At 40.8% G+C, this 21,464-nt stretch overlaps 1 protein-coding gene across 3 annotated transcripts; it reads right to left on the bottom strand.

Moving 5' to 3' along the window:
* Positions 1-583: 583 nt before the first annotated feature.
* On the bottom strand, positions 584-21,458 carry LOC308102019 (NACHT, LRR and PYD domains-containing protein 1b allele 5-like). 3 transcript variants are annotated; one of them, XM_080451596.1, is made up of 11 exons: positions 20,745-21,458; positions 19,912-19,951; positions 18,218-18,267; positions 17,626-17,840; positions 13,418-13,662; positions 12,906-13,022; positions 10,655-10,796; positions 9,612-9,641; positions 2,474-2,548; positions 1,885-2,131; positions 584-1,462 (listed from the first exon to the last, which is right to left on the bottom strand). In XM_080451596.1, exons 2-11 carry the CDS (start codon positions 19,918-19,920, stop codon positions 1,456-1,458), a joined length of 1,137 nt encoding a protein of 378 aa, XP_080307722.1. In that variant the 5' UTR covers positions 19,921-19,951; positions 20,745-21,458; the 3' UTR covers positions 584-1,455. The 3 variants fall into 3 exon arrangements, with proteins under 3 accessions (XP_080307722.1, XP_080307723.1, XP_080307724.1); XM_080451597.1 differs by having other exon boundaries at positions 2,474-2,545; XM_080451598.1 differs by lacking the exons at positions 584-1,462; positions 1,885-2,131; positions 2,474-2,548 and adding an exon at positions 5,086-5,382.
* Between the last annotated feature and the right edge of the window lie 6 nt (positions 21,459-21,464).

Raw genomic sequence — 21,464 nt, 5'->3', positions numbered from 1 at the left:
CATTTATTATAATTATATATAATAATAATAATAATAATAATAAATGAAATTATAAATCTCTGCATCAAAAATAGCAGATCTACAAGCTCCCGACACGTCGTTTTAAATGACTCCACATCCTGCATACAGTAAGTGTCATTTATAAACAGGATATGGAGTGATTTACAACGAGTGCTTACAAACATGAACACATAAAATAAATTATGTTTGAACATAAAGTTTATTGTCATAAAGTTGATCATAACAACATGAACAACTGTGTGTTTTATGAAACAAAGTCTTTACAGAGATAAACCTGTCTGTACATCTGTAATATTAATGACTTTATCATCCTTTAATACAATCACATATAAAAGGACTTTTACTGTAAATGGAGGATGTTGACACTTAGATGCAGATTAACATTTATATTCTCTACTGGAAGAAGCTTTCAGTAGAACTGTGATGAAGTCTATAGATCTATATACTATAGATCTATATGCTATCGATCTATATACTATAGATCTATATACTATAATCAACCAACAACATGGTGAGAGCAGAGGTCAGAGGAGAGTAAACATATGCATCAAGTATAAAGGTTTATATACACATATACATCAAGTATAAAGGTTTATATACATATATACATCAAGTATAAAGGTTTATATACACATATACATCAAGTATAAAGGTTTATATACAAAGGCACAAGAATCGTCATTGTCGGCGTCTGAAGTCCCATAGGACCATTAGATCAGTACTTCTGCCTCTTGTGACTGTAGGGTCCATTATGGGAGTGGCAGTCCTTCTGTTCACATATGAAGGAGGAGACAGTCCTTCTGCTCACATATGAAGGAGGAGGCAGTCCTTCTGCTCACATATGAAGGAGGAGACAGTCCTTCTGCTCACATATGAAGGAGGAGACAGTCCTTCTGCTCACATATGAAGGAGGAGGCAGTCCTTCTGCTCACATATGAAGGAGGAGACAGTCCTTCTGCTCACATATGAAGGAGGAGGCAGTCCTTCTGCTCACATATGAAGGAGGAGACAGTCCTTCTGCTCACATATGAAGGAGGAGACAGTCCTTCTGCTCACATATGAAGGAGGAGGCAGTCCTTCTGGTACTGCTCACATATGAAGGAGGTCTTTCAGACTAGTTTGTATGCCTGTCTTTTAGGTCTGGCTTACATAGGTCTTTGTATCGTAGCTGTGGCCTCGTGGCCTCTTTCCTGAAGCCAGCTCTCAATAGAGAAGGTCTTTAGGGATTCTGCCGTCCTCCATACGACACACATGACCCAGACGTCTCTGTTCCCAGTCACTTCCCAGTTTGTTGTGAGAAATATCACAAATCAATACAGGGATGACATGTAAAAGGACAAGATAGCAAAAGGACAAGATGAGGCGACATCTGGTGGACAAGCAGGGAAGCACAGGAGGCGGGACAACACAACTCCTGCTCCATCACAGCATCACTTACTTCCTAAGAGGAAAAGAACAACGCTTCTGTTAATGACCACATTATGTGTAGAAATATTATGGACATTAAGAATACATTCCTAATAAATAATAAATCAAGGCTGTACACACTGTTTGGTGAATCACACGTCAGATTGTGCTTATGTAAAATACACACCCCTTTAGTCACTTTATTTAAGCACTATTTATTAACATCTTGAATCAGGCCCAACGTTTGTCTTGGGTTACAAATGTAGGAATTAGGAATAAACTGGAATGAAGGTTTGGAGCTTCTTGGAAAGAGAACGATTGATGAGAATGATACATAATAACACTGATTTAATGATACATAATAACACTGATTTAATGATACATAATAACACTGATTTAATGATACATAATAACACTGATTTAATGATACATAATAACACTGATTTAATGACTTACAGATCCTCAAGGAGAAGCTTCTCATGTTCCTCTAGACCTTTGTAGAAAATGTCTTTGGCCTTTCTGGAGTTCAGGAGTTCATATAGTTCCCTCATCATGTCCTGAGTGGTGGACTTAGACCTCACATTTCTGTAGCCCTCTCTGGCGATGACACCTTCCTCAAGGAGCAGATCCAGGATGGGATCCACATTGATCACATTGTCAATCAGGAAACGCCGGCGTCGGTCAACAAAGTGTTTCTTTGAAGCTAAGAGGAATGAACATGGAGTTGTTGGTGAAACTCTGTGAGTGAAACATGTTTAAACATTCTATGTTTTAAAATGGAAAGCCTTCACATAGCTCAGTTACTGAAACATTAGGACATGTGTGTTGTGTAAAGGCCTGTCTCAGTTTTTGTCTTTAGAATGTATGGAGCATGTGTTTCACATTATAACTCATTGGAGTTTCAGTGGAGGTCCATCATTACATAATACAACATACTGTATGTTAACATGAAAGGATTTACATGTGTTTTGTGTATCTATAGACAGTATAGTGTGTATGTACAGACTCTAGTTCTACTAGTGTAGACTCCTATTTGTCAGCTCACCTTCAGATGCTCTGCTTGTGGAAGTTGAAGCTGAAGCTGAAGTTGAACTTGACACTGGAGGGTCATGCTGGTCTACTGTTACATTGTGTCAGAAACAGAACAGACTTGTATAAGAAAGCTGGTATTATTACCTGACAGTAATTATCCTGATAGTAAAGTGATTCCATTTGTGTTCAGAAATGTAATTATTGTTGTCTACGGCCCCTTTATCTGACACCAAAAAAAAAGTCTTATTACAAATTATATGAATGTGTGGAATGCTCTTGGGAACTAAAACATAAGTTGAGTTTCTACAGGATGCGTGGATCCGGATCTTCAAATCGTAAAATCAACAGGATGTATTAAAAAACAAACAGTAGTGGGTTTGGTGATGTTCTATATTCTACAATGTAAGTAAATTAGGAGCATATTTTGAATTATCAATTTCTAATCAATGGAGCAATTATTTTTGATTTCTTGTCCACCTTGGAGTTACATCATGGCAAGGTGACTACACAACTCAAACCTCTACCAGAGTGGTCTTGCCCAAAAGTGATTTTTGTACATTAGCTCTTGAAACAGGCCCCCAGATCTTTAAGTCTACTGTTAGTAGTGTCTACTCCTAATACTAACAGCCTCACACACAACTGAACTGAAAACACATGCAAATGTATAATCAGCCTTTATTTCAGTAAAGTATAAACAAGTGAAATTGGAAGTGATTAGCAGATAAAATTAAAACAGGAAATTAGAATGTTCACTTAATAATTAACCCTAAACCTAACCCTATAACCCACTTCTACCCCTTTAGTAACTTACTCCCTAAAAAGAAGTTCAAAGTTCATAGCCCACAAGTAACTTACTCCCTAAAAAGAAGTTCAAAGTTAACTGTACTCTCAGTTGACAATTATTTAAACAGAACAAATCCTTAAAAACAGACTTTCTTTCAAATCAAAGATGGTGAATGCAAAAATTCCTTAAAACTGCTTTCTGATGTGAGGACGCCCTCACTGAGAGCTTTTTACTGAAGTCTTCTAAAAAAACCCTACCTAACCAGCTAGTACCTCAAAACATTTGGAAGAAAGTTTAAACAAACAATACAAATCTCACAAGAGAGAAAAGAACACCACCCTTATGCACCCTAGAAGCGCACAACAATAATGAAGAAATAAGACCACACCTCCAGAATCCTGATTGGACAAAGACCAAACTAGCCACGCCCACAAACAAATTGATAGGCCAAGTAGAAAGAAGCCACGCCCACCTTTCAGTGCATAAAAACAGAAAGCCCAGCCACAGACAGATCATTCTTATTAGAAGGATCACAGCCTGAAGAAGGACAAACAGTCCGAAACGTCGCGAATATGAACCAGCTAGGAGCCAGCAGATACCAAGGAAGAAATCAAGAGAGACCTGGGCCATGGAACAGACCAAATCAGCAAACAGGGATAAGAGAAGAAAATTGGAACAACAGAAGAGATCACCATAGCCATTGGGGCCAAGGGAATCGCTTTAACCAGCAAAACCACTGGCCTCAGTGGACTTGGAAACAGAGAAATCAACAGCAACAGAGACCTGACCACAGAATTCCATACCCTCGCCCCGATCGACATCACAGACCAGGAATTCGAGGGGACAGAAACTTGGCAGGTACTGAGGAGCAGAACACACACACACTCACACATACAGATCCCGTGGAAAGGGACCTATTCCTTAAAACAATTCGATTACTAAACAAATTTATAGTCTCCACACACCACCTCCAGAATTTAACCCTTTCTGAAAAGGTACCAGTCAGCATATCTAGAAAAACACACGAATTAATGACCTTAATTAAACCGGCTCAACCAAGCCAAAAAACCACTCTCATGCTGGAGGGGAATGCCAGGAATTGGGAACACACAACAGTTTTGATCCTTAAAGATCACTACCTGACACATCTGACACATATCAAACAAGAGCTCTCCGTCTGCTTAACAGAGGAATGGAAAAATCCTTTTTTCATAGCAATCAAATGGGCCAGAAAAAATCTAGGCAAAAGATTAAAACAAATAGACATAGATCGAGCCCATTTGATGATCACTGAGCTACGAGCGGTCATACCAACCCCCTCCACACCTTCTTCTCCCACCTCTCCTCCTCCTCTCTCTTCCTCTTCCCCTCCCTCTATTCTCCTCTCCTCCCCTCAAACCCCTCCTCCTCCTCTCTCTCCCTCTCGCCCTCCCTCTATTCTCCTCTCCTCCCTTCAACCCCCTCCTCCTCCTCTCTCTTCCCCGCACCTTCCCCCTCTTCCCCTTTCCTCACCTTCCCCTTCCATCATCCCTCCTCCATCTCCTCCCCCTCCTTTACCTATCCGAAATCCCCGACTAAGATTGACCCGCGTGGACGCCCAAACCCTCACAAAAACCTCCACAACGGGACCCAGCGTACCACCCAGGGGAGCCATCACAATCCAAGCCCAAGTAATCCGTGAAATGGGGCCCGGAGCGCTAAGCCAAGAGGACTACCCGGACCTAACAGCTCCACCACAGAAAATCACACCACAGAAACAGCAGAAGAGGAGGAGAGCCAGGGAAACACAGGAGGACCCGGATCGCATCTCACCAGCACCAACTCAAACCACAGAAGCGCAAGCCAGCCCGGACACCACCACACAAGGACGAGAGGACGCCAACGAAACAAACCAGAGCACCACCCAGGAAGAAGGAGACACAGACGAGAGTCCAAGACGAGGAAGACAATTATCAATGACCAGAGGATGGGGAGTACCACATTACCACCGAGAGCTCAAATTGGACTGGAATGCCAACATAGAGAAAAAGATTCTCTTCCTCGGAGACTCAAACCTGGCCAGAATCCCTCCCTATGCCAGAAACGACATCCAGGTGGAAAGCTATCCAGGTATGAAATTCCACACCTGTGTTCAACTCCTGAAAAACATCGCAATCAAATCACAAACACATCCTGAGGTAACACACCTGCTTATCTCAGTGGGAATCAACCACAAAGAATATGAGAGAAAAGAAACATCACAAAAAACGATGTCACAAGTCCAACTCTGGGCAAAGAAAATATTCCCACGGGCAAAAGCCCACATAGCCTTAATTAACTACTCAAACCAACTCCCAGGAGTACAAAAAGAGAATTTGGACATTCTTAACAAGCACATCAGGATAAATGCACCACATACCCCCTTATTGGACGAAGGGGATTTCCAAACTGAACCCGATAATGTACACTGGTTGCCAGAAACCGGCAAAGCAATGTTTCAACATTGGATCACTAGTTTAAACTGTTAAACCCTGCAAGCCTCATACAGACAGGGCATAAAACAAGTATAATTAACTTGTCGCACTATTTTAGACCCAACCAAGCTCAGACAGAGGTACTAGAAAAGGGCCTGTCCTTTGTACCCACAGTCGACATTTATAAACAACAGACTAAACGGTTGAGAAAAGATGTTTCAGATTACCACAGGAGATTAAAGCTGGCTACCCACTTCGGATTGGAACAGAGGGAGGAAATAACACCGTTTCAACCGAAATCCTCGTGGGAGCCCACGGACAATTCCCTGCCGGGCAATCTCACACAACTGCTCAGAGAGGACCTTGGAATACTGAACAGGATTCCAGGACATCTCAAAGAGGTGGACAACCTCACAAAGGAGCAGGTAAGGGCCCTGAGACAGCTAGCTAAAAATGATGACATTGTAATTAAACCAGCCGATAAAGGGTCTTCAATAGTTATAATGGATAGACACCAATACATTCTGGAAGCAGAGAGACAGCTTAGTAACACCAATCACAACAGGGTACTAACAGAACCCATTTATAAAGACACAGAAATTGAAGCAAAAATAATTGTTAGACAGATGAAAGAAAAAAAGATAATTAATAGCAAACAGGAATCCTACCTCTTGGGACAGGACACACCTCGCGCCAGGGTTTTTTACCTATTACCAAAAATACATAAAAACCCGGACACTTGGACAATTCCTTTCGAAGTCCCACCGGGGAGGCCAATAGTTTCAGACTGTGGAAGCGAAACCTACCACACGGCGGAATTTGTGGAATACTATTTGAACCCCTTATCGACCCGGCATCCCAGCTATGTCAAAGACACATATGACTTTGTGGAAAAAATCAAAAAAATAACAATGCCAAAAACGGCCTTTCTATTTTCAATTGATATTGACTCCCTCTACACTAACATTGACACAGAGGCAGGGTTGAGGGCAGTGCAAGAAATCTTTGACAAATATCCAGACTTTGGGCGCCCTGATGAGGACATTTTGAAACTTTTAAAACTTAATCTGACCAAGAATGATTTCGCATTTAACAACAAATACTACCTCCAAATCAAAGGAACAGCAATGGGGAAACGATTTGCGCCAAGCTACGCAAATATATATATGGCCATATGGGAACAAACAGCACTCCAAAAGTGCAACCTAAAGCCAACACATTATTTTCGATTCTTAGATGACATATTTGGAATCTGGGAACATTCTAGAGAAGCCTTTGAGGAGTTCATCAAAATTTTGAACACACACCACGAATCCATCACAATTAAATTTGTGACGGATCCAGATAAAATAGATTTTCTGGACGTGTCGGTCTTTAAAGGACCTCTTTTCCACACCAGTGGTAAACTAGACTTGAAGGTATTTTTTAAAGAAACAGACACCCATGCGTTATTACACAAATCGTCCTTTCACCCACAACATTGTTACACAGGCATTGTGAAATCACAACTCCTAAGATTTCACAGAATTTGCACACAAAATCAAGATTTTAAGAAAGCGTGTAAAACCCTCTTTAGCGCCCTAAGACACAGAGGCTACACTAGGACCTTTCTGAGAAAAGCCCAAAAAACCTTCCTGGAGGTCAAAGAGAGATATGAAGGCCCACAATTAGCACTGGTGACCACGTATTCCTCACAAAGTAAACTAGCCAACACCAGAATAAAAAGGAACTTCCTAAACAGAGCAAATACCCTATTAGATGGGTGTAAGATCATTTCAGCATATAGAAAAAACAAAAATCTCAAAGATTATTTAGTCCACAGCAGCCTTAAAAACACAAACACACCAACTAAGAAAACACCAGACTATTTTAAGATAACCCCAATGGTGTCCAACAGACAGACCAAGAGAGTCTTTGGCATCAAACAGAAAATACTAGCCAACACAAAGAACTGTGTCTACCTAATCACATGCGCCAAGTGCAACCTGCAATATGTAGGAGAAACAGGGAACAGTATCGCAACAAGATTGGCACAGCACAGATATAATATTAATAATGGCAAAAAGACACACTTAAGAGTAGTTCAACATTTCATATCACATGGAATAAAGGCATTAAAGGTATCTGGACTAGAAAACAACCCAAATTGGTCATTGGGACAAAGAAGATACCAGGAGAGAGAATGGATTAAAAGATTAAACACAACCTTTCCAGAGGGACTGAATATGACCCATTCTTAAAACCTAAATTATAACCCTACCTAAACTTTGAACCTAAAAATTAAACCTTAATAGAGGGTGATTTGAAATGAAAAATTAGTGGAACTCTTACAATTTAGACCTAGACCTAAAACCCTAACCCTAACCATAACCTGAGTAGAGGGTGAACATATAGGTAAAATCAAGGAGGGTGACCACTGGGTAAAATCAGTGGAACCATTACAATTTAAAAGGAGGATAATTACTATGTTAAAATAGGAGGGGGTGATCATCAGGTAAAATCAAGGAGGGTAACCACTGGGTAAATTCAGTGGAACCCTTACAATTTAGAAGGAGGGCAATTACTATGTTAAAAAAGGAGGGAGTGACCATCAAGTAAAAACAGTAGGTGAGAAACCAAAACATCTTTTCAAGGGACAAGGAGACCCATAAAAAGTCCCACCCACTAAACAGGTACTCCAAACCCAGGGGTGACATCAAAGACCCTTGACATCAAGGCCCCACAGTAACAACAAACTTAACTGAGTGGATGCAAAATAGCTCAAATAAACTTAACTGCCTAAGGTTAAAATAAATAGAGGCTACTCAACATATTTAAATAGATAGAAGTTAAAATAGAGTTCAAACAAACATAACTAGTACAAATAAAGGAGATAAAGATAACTGAGATTTACAAATATAAGAAACAATAAACTAAAAGTAGACTAACTTAAGTCATTCTAAACAAAATTAAAAGTTACACGAAAGAACACATACAATTAAACCTAGAAAAATAAGGGATTAGAAGTTACAGTTAAACTTAGATGGCTAATTATAAAATAATTACAGCTACAGTACAGTTAAAAAGAAAAACAACCTAAAATCAAAACAGATACAGCCAACTTAGATATTTAATTATAAAATAACTAAAACTAAACCTAACTCTCTATATACAAAATAGTCCCAATACACTTAAATAGTTAAACCCAAAAATATAATAAAAATAAACCAGGACCTTTTAAAAACTTTGAAATAAAGAAATAAAAGTAGACTAAACCTAAGTAATTTTAACAGAATTAAAAGTTACACTATAAAACACATAAAAATAGCTTAAAATTACAAATATAAAGGTTTTAAAGCTACAGTTAAACATAGATGGCTAATTATAACAGAATTACAGTTACACTACAGTTCAAAACAAAGACAACCTAGGATCAAAATAGACACAGCTAACTTGGATGTTTAATTTTAAAAGAATTAAAACTAACCCTAAACTCCTCATATATAAATTAGTCCCAATACACTTAACTAGTTAAAAGATAAAAATAAAATAAAAATAGACTAGGACCCGTCCAAACTAAACCCTTTTTGGTATGCAGCCGAATATAGAAAAGACTCAGGGAGCTGGACGTCCCTGCCATGCATAGCCCACAAGTAACTTACTCCCTAAAAAGAAGTTCAAAGTTAACTGTACTCTCAGTTGACAATTATTTAAACAGAACAAATCCTTAAAAACAGACTTTCTTTCAAATCAAAGATGGTGAATGCAAAAATTCCTTAAAACTGCTTTCTGATGTGAGGACGCCCTCACTGAGAGCTTTTTACTGAAGTCTTCTAAAAAACCCTATAACCCACTTCTACCCCTTTAAGCCCTGCTCGGCCCCTTTGCTAAAATGCACATAGATTCTATACTAAGTCATGCTCAACAACACTCACCTGAGACAGATTCCTTTCCTTCAGGTTGTGCTGCAGGAAAAACAACAAAAAGTGTTGAAATTAAATAAAGTAAAAATGTGAGTAAATATGACCTAACAAAGTTAGAAACAAACTGTTACGTTTATGTAACAAATCACAGTCACAGCCATAAATAAGAAAGGGGCGCTCAGTGGAGCGCAGATCTCTGCCAGGCCTGGTGGCCTACCTATGGCAGTGTAACGTTTTCCATTGGTAGGTGAGTCAGTAGGATACAACAGTACGTCCTCTCGGTGGAGGCTCTTCACTGGTAGGTGAGTCAGTAGGATAGAACAGGACTTACAAACTCAATGGCCGCTCTAGACTTATGAACTCAAAGCCTTAACAGAAGTTAAGGATACACAAAGTAATGTTGCCGTCTGTCCATATGCCAGGATAGTTATAATGGTGACGACAATATGTGACTGAGGCTAGAGAAATGGTCCTAAAGTCGGCCGTTTTTAAACAGTAGAAACAAGGAAAATAACGTACGTTTTTTTCCATATCAACACAGTTTGAATGTTAAAGAAGGGTTTCATTCCAACAGATAACCATTTTAGAGTCATTACATGGTTAAAATGATATCACAAACAAGCTTACTTTGTGTGCATTTGTGTGTGTGTGTGTGTGTGTGTGTGTGTGTGTGTGTGTGTGTGTGTGTGTGTGTGTGTGTGTGTGTGTGTGTGTGTGTGTGTGTGTGTGTGTGTGTGTTTTGAGGGGGTGGAGATTAGTGTACATGCAGGCTCAACATTTGCATGAAAGGTGTCGATTGGTTCAATGGCCCTATTGTCTCAGGTTTCACCCTCTGATTAGAGGTGTGGTCAGGGGTTGAATAAATTACCCATTGTTGACGCCCATTAACAGGCCCTGATTGTGTGAATCATTGAAAGCTGTTTTCAGTGCTTTGATAATCTGAAAAATGACCATGGGCCCCTTACGGCACAAAGCATTGTACCCAGTTACATATGTTTAAATATGAAAGAGCTATTCCAATATATCTCATAATTCAGATAAAACTCTTCCTTTACCTTCCAGGTCAATCTTTTTCTCCCAGACTATTTTGTCAGGTCCTCCCAGCAGTTTCAATGGGATGACTTCTGCATTGAGATTGATCGTCACCTCAAAAGTTGGATGGAAATTTGGTCCATAGTTCAGACGATATTTCACATCCTGAAAACACAGACACATAGTAGTAGTTGTAGTAGAAACAAGTAAAATGGTGAAATCAGCTGGACACACTGGGACAGTGTGGGCATTAAGGCCACTGTGGCCTTGGGTAGATCATTTGATATCATTTTATGAATAGTGCAGCAGATTAAGTCAATATTTCAGAAGAATCGTTACAAGCACCAAATTTGGTATGAAAACGCTTAAGACCTTTTTTAGAACAGCCTGTTAGCCACCTGAAAATCCAAGATGGTGGCCGTTTTGCAAGATGGCTGTCGCATCAAATGTAAACCAAGGTTTTTCAGTGTAGAACTTGAATGTCTAAACATACTTTAATGATATAGTCTTTTACATTTTTTTTATCCCACAATTTTGTAACCCCTTTTTCACCCAGTGCCAATGCCTAAACTTGTAATCCTGGGCGCTACTCTCCCTCTGCCAGCCTGGGCTGGCAGAGGGAGAGTAGCGCCGAACTGAGCTCATGCTTCTTTCAACGTGTGAGGAGTGAGCAGGCCGCTTCTGATCACCTGACAGGGGGGAGTTTCCCCGGTAGGATGTAGCGCGTGGAAGGAACACGTTATTCCAACCACCATTGAATTCATCATGTCAAAATACATACATTTTGATAAGTAGAACATTGAAGAAATGTCCTTTTGCACACCTAAGGACGGACAGGTGCGTCGGAGCCCCAATACATTTATTGGATATTATGCCCTCCTGGGACACAGCTTTTTTTAACTTGTATTTGTTACTGTATCCATTCTGCCTCACTCAGTAGACCCTATAGGTATTTTATTCATGATTGTAATACCTTTTCTACTGACTCATTGTCTCCGCCAGGCCGAGAGAGTATGTTTTGCACCCTGTCCGTCCGTCCGTGTGTGTGTGTGTGTGTGTGTGTGTGTGTGTGTCCGTCCGTCCGTCTGTGAACAGCTAATCTCCGACACCGTTGGCTTGATTGCAGTGAAACTGCGCAGACACACTGCAGACAAACCTTTGCCCTGCATTTTTCACATCTGCCTTTTATAGCGCCACCAGGAGGCCGACTTATGTAAAACACATTATTTTATATTACTCCTTCCCATTTTATCCAAATTTCACGCAAATCGGTACACATGATCTAAATAGTCATGTAATCAAGACGGATCTGTTTGATTTTACATATTCCATCCTGATTGGCTAAGATTAACATCTAAACTTTGCAGTAGTGGCTTGTTTTGAACAAAATGCAGCAAATCATGAACGCAGCGTCTGATTGCGGTGAAACTTTGCACGCACATTCACACTATGTTGAGGAACAAATGCCACCCTTTAACATTGGCCTGTTGTAGCGCCACCGACAGGTCAAATTTAGCAAAACACATTTTTAGAACGAAATGCCTCAAATCATGAATGCAGTGTCCGATTGCCGTGCACGGCCTAGGAAGAAATGGCACCCTTTTCACATTGGCCTATTATAGTGCCACCAGGAGGCCACAATAACCTACCTGACCTGGCGGAGACCTGTGCTCCGAGGAGCACTTTTTCTAGTTTAATTGTATTTTTGCAGCTATATTTATTATCATGTTCTTTATGAATATTCCTTTCACCGTGGAATAAATACCACCTTCACCCACCTGTATGGGCCGCCTCTCTGCATGGTAACAGATTGGCGTGTGGCTTTGATTGGCCCTCGCCTCTCTGAGAGTTGTCATATACTGGCTGTGTGCCAGCTGCCTCTTTATGAAGGTCAGAGCGACCGAAAAGTTGCATCTTGAATAAATATATTTGTAAGTGAAGATAGTGTGCGGGACCCCCTCTCCCCTATTTCTTTGATAACTAGATCATTAAAATTATGCTCAGTCGGCATTCAAGTTCTACACTGAAAAATGCCATTTTGGATTTTCTGGTGGCTAACAGAGTTTTTCTGAAAAAGTAGGTCCGAGACATTATCATGTCAAATGTGATGCTTGTATCACAAAAGTGAACGGTTGTGTCACTAAACTGCTGCACTAGACCAAAACGAAGGGCAACGGCGGCCATGGCCTTCATGGTCTCCATGAAATTCCTGCCCTGAATGGGTTATTATTATGTTTTCCTAACTTGTGAGGTTGTAGTATTAATGTGTGATACCTTGGGGGATACTTCATATGAAGTATTAGAACATTGCAGACTGTAGTTTTGGCTCTCGGTGAGATCACAGTCAGAGGTGGTCTTGAGTTGTTTATCCTCATCATGTTGTACTTCCACCTACAATGACAACAACACATTTTGACAAGGATTCAAACAAAGATTTTTTTAGGCTATAAACTTGTAATGGCTGTCAAACGTTTTCACACCTACAGCCTCTTGTTGTCTTTTCAAAATCCATATCATTAATACATACTGCACCCCGCCTTACCCCTTATGCCTAAACTTATTAGCCATATTTTACTTTACGAAAAACATCTTCAAATAGTTCAACTAGCCGATCTACATCGACACGTTGTGAGCTTGTAGATCGGCAATTTGAACAATTTTAAAATGTTTTTCAAAATAGTAAATAATGGCAAAAATGTTTTGTGATAAGGGGTATGGCAAGATAGGGTCCTATGTCTAAATATATCTAATGTCACAGAGATGCTACTCAACAAACAACATGTTACCTCTTTGGGAGGCAAATTGTCCGGCAGCAGAAAGACATTTAGAATCTGTCTCTTAGCTCCCGGTGGTCGAAGGAACAGCAGAACCTGAGCACGTTTTGGTTGTGTTCTAAAGAAGCTCGAAATCTTCTCCAGGATCCCAAAGACAGACAGGTGGGTCACATTTACAACCACATGAGTCTGGGTCACTCTCAGTGGTTCTAAGAGTTCCAGCCCCTCATCTGTGATGTGGGCCACACACAGATCACCTGTGAAGAGTTATTAAAACAATAAAGATAGTATTTTATGTAAACAAGCGCACACACACACACACACACACACACACACACACACACACACACACACACACACACACACACACACACAACACACACACACACACACACACACACACACAAAAGAGTTTCTATCAAAATGCCTAAACATACTTCCAACAGTCCAACAGTAAGACAAATCCATGACACTGCTGCCAGAGACTTAAATCAAATATAACAGTCCACAGTGAATTTGAACATATTAGTGTCTCCTAAATTGTGTTGCTTTTATTTTTTTATTTTTAAACTTAGTTTTATTGGTTTTTCTGCACATTGATAATAAATTGTGTTGCTTTTATACAAGAAACTTGAAAAAAGAAACAAAGAAAAATAAAGAATGGTGTGGTAGGTGTAGCTAACTAACCAGGTGTGATGTGACAGTGTGGTGTCATGGAAATGTATAAAGTAGTAAACATTCTAAGAACGAACCAATGTATAACTAGAAAAGTTAGGACCGCCAGGTCAGGGAGGTTATTGTGGCCTCCTGGTGGCGCTATAATAGGCCAATGTGAAAAGGGTGGCATTTCTTCTTAGGCCTTTCAATCGGACACTGCATTCATGATTTGAGGCATTTTGTTCCAAAAATGTGTTTTGCTAAATTAGACCTGCTGGTGGCGCTATAACAGGCCCATGTGAAAAATGGCAAAAAGGGCAGAGGTTCTGAATTGGCATCCAGGGAGTAGGTGTGCACAGTTTCACAGCGAACGGGCCAACGGTGCCGGAGATTAGCTGGTAACACACGGACAGGACACACACACACGGACGGACGGACGGAAGGACGGACGGAGGGTAAAACATACTCTCTCGCCATGCCTTTCGGCCTGGCGGAGACAATAATACTGCCTTTTAAGTTTCCCGCAGTCTGTGACTCCACCCTGCTTCTTGAGACTAGGCTGGCAGTGGCACCTGAACTTAAGTAATGCAAACGATGTGTATTGAGACTGTCTGTTCTCACCGTCTTCTCGTGAAATCAAAGACCTATACAGCAATGGGATTCTGGCACCATTCTCATACTTGACCGAGAGATTCAGTTTGCCCAGCTCCCACCTATTTCGCTACTTCCAGATTAGACACTTTCTACAAAAACAATTTCCAAATTTCCCAAACCAGCCTACTCACTCGGTAATTGACTCTATAATTTCTTTGAATCCCAACACAAAGGGCACAATTTCAGAGATATACATTCAACTAAATTTAATAAATCCAGAGACTCTTAACCGTCTTAAAATAGCATGGGAGCAAGACCTGGGGGCGGAACTGCCTGCTGCGACATGGGAGACGGCGTTGAGGCTAGTCCATAGCTCCTCAATTTGCGCTAGACATAGCCTTATACAATGTAAGATTATTCATCGTGTCCATTACACCAACGCGAGACTAGCAAGGATATTTCCAGATATTAGTGACGAGTGTAATCGTTGCAGACAATCCTCTGCGGATCTGACACACATGTTTTGGTCATGCCCTCGACTACAGGCCTTTTGGACAGACATATTTAAATCTTATTCCGATATATCAGGTGTACCCATCCCACCCAACCCCTTAACAGCCCTATTTGGCGTTCTTCCAGGGACTAACATCCCTCAATACTTTAAGAGAATAATTCCTTTTACCGCTCTTCTAGCAAGACGTCTCATACTCCTTAAATGGAAACAAGCTTTTCCACCCACACATAACAGTTGGATAAAGGATGTACTATTCTATCTCAAGCTTGAAAAAATTAGATTCTCACTTAATGGTTCTTTGAGAACTTATAACCAAACATGGAGGTCTCTTGTGGAATACGTAAGGACCTTGACAGTAGCCCCGGAGGAAAGCGATTGAATTAGGGAAAGGTGATAATATAGACTTGCGTATTGTCTATGTGAGCTGGTGTCTGTGCACACACAGGTGGTCCCCCCCCCTTTTTTTTACTTGCTTTTCCTTTCTCTTCTTCTCCTTTCTTCTCTCCTTCCTTTTACCTTTAAAGTATTATTACTATTATTATTATTATTATTATTTATTTACATTTATATCCCACTTCTGCTATTTAAATACCTCTGGGGAACGGAGAGAGGGAAGGGAAAATACATTAAGGGAAGAGAAGGAAAAAAATATATATAATAATAATCTACGCAATATCCCGGCCTTCTGATTCTTATTATCCATCACCATAAATGATTATTGCTACTGGCGCTTTCGTTTTCTTTTTGAGTTTTCTTTTGTTTTTGTTTCTCCTCCTCTCCTGTTTTCTAAGAACTTGTATATGTTTTTTTTTCTTTCTTAGGTGAAGGATGGCGGAGAGGGAAAGGAAAAGTTGTCCGTTGTTTTTTATGTTTTTGTTTTCGTTTTGGCTTCTTTCTTTTTGATTGTAGCACTGTCTCAGTAACCGGGAAGAGTGGGTGGGTGGGAGGGTGAGTGGGCGGACGGGAGGGAAATAAGGGGTACCTATGTACAATATATATGTTTGCATTTTGATTTTACGAATGTTGTCCTCATATGGGAGGAAAAATAACCTGCAAAAAACCCAATAAACAGATATATTAAAAAAAAGGTGTCAAATCTGACTATGAAAGTATCCGTTGAAGTTGATCAATACCTTGAAGAATTTGTGTTACACCCCACCCTTAAGTCTGTGCTGGCCATTGCTTCAATTGAGTCAGCTTGTATGTCCCATTGATGACGTGCACGTTGGCTCCACTGTATTAATACCTTTAAACTCTCTCATACTTTGGAAATTGAATTCTTGTCTGTCTCATCATTATTGTGTTATGAGTGCCCCATACAGATTCTGCTTTCACAGTGGCAGGTGTAGCTAACTCACCAGGTGTGATGTGACAGTGTGGCAGGTGTAGCTAACTCACCAGGTGTGATGTGACAGTGTGGCAGGTGTAGCTGACTCACCAGGTGTGATGTGACAGTGTGGCAGGTGTAGCTGACTCACCAGGTGTGATGTGACAGTGTGGCAGGTGTAGCTAACTCACCAGGTGTGATGTGACAGTGTGGCAGGTGTAGCTGACTCACCAGGTGTGATGTGACAGTGTGGCAGGTGTAGCTGACTCACCAGGTGTGACCTCACAGTGTGGCAGGTGTAGCTGACTCACCAGGTGTGACCTCACAGTGTGGCAGGTGTAGCTAACTCACCAGGTGTGACCTCACAGTGTGGCAGGTGTAGCTAACTCACCAGGTGTGACCTCACAGTGTGGCAGGTGTAGCTGACTCACCAGGTGTGACCTCACAGTGTGGCAGGTGTAGCTAACTCACCAGGTGTGACCTCACAGTGTGGCAGGTGTAGCTAACTCACCAGGTGTGATGTGACAGTGTGGCAGGTGTAGCTAACTCACCAGGTGTGATGTGACAGTGTGGCAGGTGTAGCTAACTCACCAGGTGTGATGTGACAGTGTGGCAGGTGTAGCTAACTCACCAGGTGTGATGTGACAGTGTGGCAGGTGTAGCTAACTCACCAGGTGTGATGTGACAGTGTGGCAGGTGTAGCTAACTCACCAGGTGTGATGTGACACCTGCCACTGTGAAAGCAGAATCTGTATGGGGCACTCATAACACAATAATGATGAGACAGACAAGAATTCAATTTCCAAAGTATGAGAGAGTTTAAAGGTATTAATACAGTGGAGCCAACGTGCACGTCATCAATGGGACATACAAGCTGACTCAATTGAAGCAATGGCCAGCACAGACTTAAGGGTGGGGTGTAACACAAATTCTTCAAGGTATTGATCAACTTCAACGGATACTTTCATAGTCAGATTTGACACCTTCAATCAGGTGTAGCTAACTCACCAGGTGTGATGGCACAGTGTGGCAGGTGTAGCTGACTCACCAGGTGTGATGTGACAGTGTGGCAGGTGTAGCTGACTCACCAGGTGTGACCTCACAGTGTGGCAGGTGTAGCTAACTCACCAGGTGTGATCTGACAGTGTGGCAGGTGTAGCTGGCAGACAGACTGCTGAGGACACTGGATGTCAAACAGAGGACCTCCAGGAGTCCTTCCTGTTGACTGGAGACATCTTTCCTCCCACTGAACAGTCCTGTAGAGGACTTCTCCTTCCCCTGTCGTTACAAACACCAACCCTGTCTCTCTGCACGGGAACAGCCCCGCCCCGGGGAACTTTAACCTGTGACATAAAACAACATGTTTTATTGAGATAATCTATAAATACTCATAATCTGTGTGTGTGTGTGTGTGTGTGTGTGTGTGTGTGTGTGTGTGTGTGTGTGTGTGTGTGTGTGTGTGTGTGTGTGTGTGTGTGTGTGTGTGTGTGTGTGTTTATGTGTGTGCGCGTGTGTGCGTGCATACGAGTGTCTGTCCTCTGGAAAAGTCTGACCAATGGACTAAACATGGGGACATGTGGTCAGCCATCACATATAAAAGATGCCTCATAGTGTTTATAGCCTAAACACATTCCTTCCAACCAGAAGTGAAAGGCCACAAAACACTGGTAACACTGGACCTGTATTGATTGGTTGACTGTTCTGTGTTTAGATGACTGACCTGTATTGATTGGTTGACTGCTCTGTGAGCACGCTGGGTTCAAAACGTCTCTGAAAGACACAAAGCAGACATGAAACAATCAGAGACTTTCCTGATGTTCAGTGTGATTATTCTATAGAGGAGGTTCTACTGATGTTCAGTGTGATTATTCTATAGAGGAGGTTCTATGATGTTCAGTGTGATTATTCTATAGAGGAGGTTCTATGATGTTCAGTGTGATTATTCTATAGAGGAGGTTCTACTGATGTTCAGTGTGATTATTATATAGAGGAGGTTCTATGATGTTCAGTGTGATTATTCTATAGAGGAGGTTCTATGATGTTCAGTGTAATTATTCTATAGAGGAGGTTCTATGATGTTCAGTGTGATTATTCTATAGAGGAGGTTCTATGATGTTCAGTGTGATTATTCTATAGAGGAGGTTCTATGATGTTCAGTGTGATTATTCTATAGAGGAGGTTCTATGATGTTCAGTGTGATTATTATATAGAGGAGGTTCTATGATGTTCAGTGTGATTATTCTATAGAGGAGGTTCTACTGATGTTCAGTGTGATTATTCTATAGAGGAGGTTCTATGATGTTCAGTGTGATTATTCTATAGAGGAGGTTCTATGATGTTCAGTGTGATTATTCTATAGAGGAGGTTCTATGATGTTCAGTGTGATTATTATATAGAGGAGGTTCTATGATGTTCAGTGTGATTATTCTATAGAGGAGGTTCTACTGATGTTCAGTGTGATTATTCTATAGAGGAGGTTCTATGATGTTCAGTGTGATTATTCTATAGAGGAGGTTCTATGATGTTCAGTGTGATTATTCTATAGAGGAGGTTCTATGATGTTCAGTGTGATTATTATATAGAGGAGGTTCTATGATGTTCAGTGTGATTATTCTATAGAGGAGGTTCTATGATGTTCAGTGTGATTATTATATAGAGGAGGTTCTATGATGTTCAGTGTGATTATTCTATAGAGGAGGTTCTACTGATGTTCAGTGTGATTATTCTATAGAGGAGGTTCTATGATGTTCAGTGTGATTATTCTATAGAGGAGGTTCTATGATGTTCAGTGTGATTATTCTATAGAGGAGGTTCTATGATGTTCAGTGTGATTATTATATAGAGGAGGTTCTATGATGTTCAGTGTGATTATTCTATAGAGGAGGTTCTATGATGTTCAGTGTGATCATTCTATAGAGGAGGTTCTATGATGTTCAGTGTGATTATTCTATAGAGGAGGTTCTATGATGTTCAGTGTGATTATTCTATAGAGGAGGTTCTATGATGTTCAGTGTGATTATTCTATAGAGGAGGTTCTATGATGTTCAGTGTGATTATTCTATAGAGGAGGTTCTACTGATGTTCAGTGTGATTATTCTATAGAGGAGGTTCTATGATGTTCAGTGTGATTATTCTATAGAGGAGGTTCTATGATGTTCAGTGTGATTATTCTATAGAGGAGGTTCTATGATGTTCAGTGTGATTATTATATAGAGGAGGTTCTATGATGTTCAGTGTGATTATTCTATAGAGGAGGTTCTATGATGTTCAGTGTGATCATTCTATAGAGGAGGTTCTATGATGTTCAGTGTGATTATTCTATAGAGGAGGTTCTATGATGTTCAGTGTGATTATTCTATAGAGGAGGTTCTATGATGTTCAGTGTGATTATTCTATAGAGGAGGTTCTACTCACAATGTCCATGTTGGAATGATGGACATCATCAGAGGAGAGTCTAGACACACACACACACACACACACACACACACACACACACACACACACACACACACACACACACACACACACACACACACACACACACACACACACACACAGGACAGAGCACATTAACACTTCTTTCTGAGTTCTCACTACACATTAGATAGCAATGCACCAACAATGCACCCGCCCACTGCCTATGTTAAGACCAGCACCCATGGGTGCTCAGATGGGTCAACTGCATTTTGTACTCTGGCCGTGAAAATCAGGTGTAAACTAGCAATGACAGAGACCTTTAAGTTGCTTCATTCAATATCTAGACATTTATATTCATTTCAGAAAATGCTCTCAATGTAAATGTAAACATACATCCTGCTTCTCATGATTGATATTGATCTGATTGATATCGACCTTAATGTTTGGATCAGGTCTTTTTTGTGCTGGTGGGCAAACCAACTAAAAAGGTTGTTCCACGTGTTCAGATCAAAGTAATGATTCCATCAGCTTTAATATGATGTAATGTTTTGTATTTGTTTATGATATGTTTATTGTGTTATTGTTTAATTGAATACCTAGGACCACAATGGAAACAAGTCCCCTGGATTTATTTGTGTTATCCTTTTAGACTAAATGTCTGACTTTACTGTTTTTCATTTTCTGTCTAATAAAGAATTCAATCAATCAATCAATCAATCAATCAATCAATCAACCGTTGTGAAAACTGCAGCTCCAACACAAAAAGGAAAAGTGTGTTTGTGAAAGTAAAGCTCAGAGAATATGGATTTATAATAGTTTAACAGGATTACCTGGTTAGCTTTGTTTCCTCTTGTTCCTCTGGTCTGTCTGGTTCTTGTTCCTCTGGTATGTCTTCTGGTTCTTGTTCCTCTGGTCTGTCTTCTGGTTCTTGTTCCTCTGGTCTGTCTTCTGGTTCTTGTTCCTCTGGTCTGTCTTCTGGTTCTTGTTCCTCTGGTCTGTCTTCTGGTTCTTGTTCCTCTGGTCTGTCTTCTGTTCTTGTCTCTCTGGTCTGTCTTCTGGTTCTTGTTCCTCTGGTCTGTCTTCTGGTTCTTGTTCCTCTGGTCTGTCTTCTGGTTCTTGTCTCTCTGGTCTGTCTTCTGGTTCTTGTCTCTCTGGTCTGTCTTCTGGTTCTTGTCTCTCTGGTCTGTCTTCTGGTTCTCGTTCCTCTGGTCTGTCTTCTGGTTCTTGTCTCTCTGGTCTGTCTTCTGGTTCTTGTCTCTCTGGTCTGTCTTCTGGTTCTTGTCTCTCTGGTCTGTCTTCTGGTTCTTGTCTCTCTGGTCTGTCTTCTGGTTCTTGTTCTTCTGGTCTGTCTTCTGGTTCTTGTCTCTCTGGTCTGTCTTCTGGTTCTTGTCTCTCTGGTCTGTCTTCTGGTTCTTGTCTCTCTGGTCTGTCTTCTGGTTCTTGTCTCTCTGGTCTGTCTTCTGGTTCTTGTCTCTCTGGTCTGTCTTCTGGTTCTTGTCTCTCTGGTCTGTCTTCTGGTTCTCGTTCCTCTGGTCTGTCTTCTGGTTCTT

Source organism: Gymnoscopelus braueri, assembly GCF_963280865.1.
Source record: "Gymnoscopelus braueri genome assembly, chromosome: 15".
NCBI classification, from domain to species: Eukaryota; Metazoa; Chordata; class Actinopteri; order Myctophiformes; family Myctophidae; genus Gymnoscopelus; species Gymnoscopelus braueri.
The sequence above is the reverse complement of the archived record's forward strand: the minus strand, read 5'-3'. Positions and strand labels throughout refer to the sequence as shown.

What these genes read in the sequence shown, in the direction of transcription:
- LOC308102019 (XM_080451596.1), bottom strand. An exon ending in ACACTGTCAGATCACACCTG is followed by an intron (nt 13,663 to 17,625) that starts GTGAGTTAGCTA and finishes AACTCTTCACAG; the next exon opens with GTGATCTGTGTGTGGCCCAC. An exon ending in AGGAAAGGAATCTGTCTCAG is followed by an intron (nt 2,549 to 9,611) that starts GTGAGTGTTGTT and finishes ACAATGTAACAG; the next exon opens with TAGACCAGCATGACCCTCCA.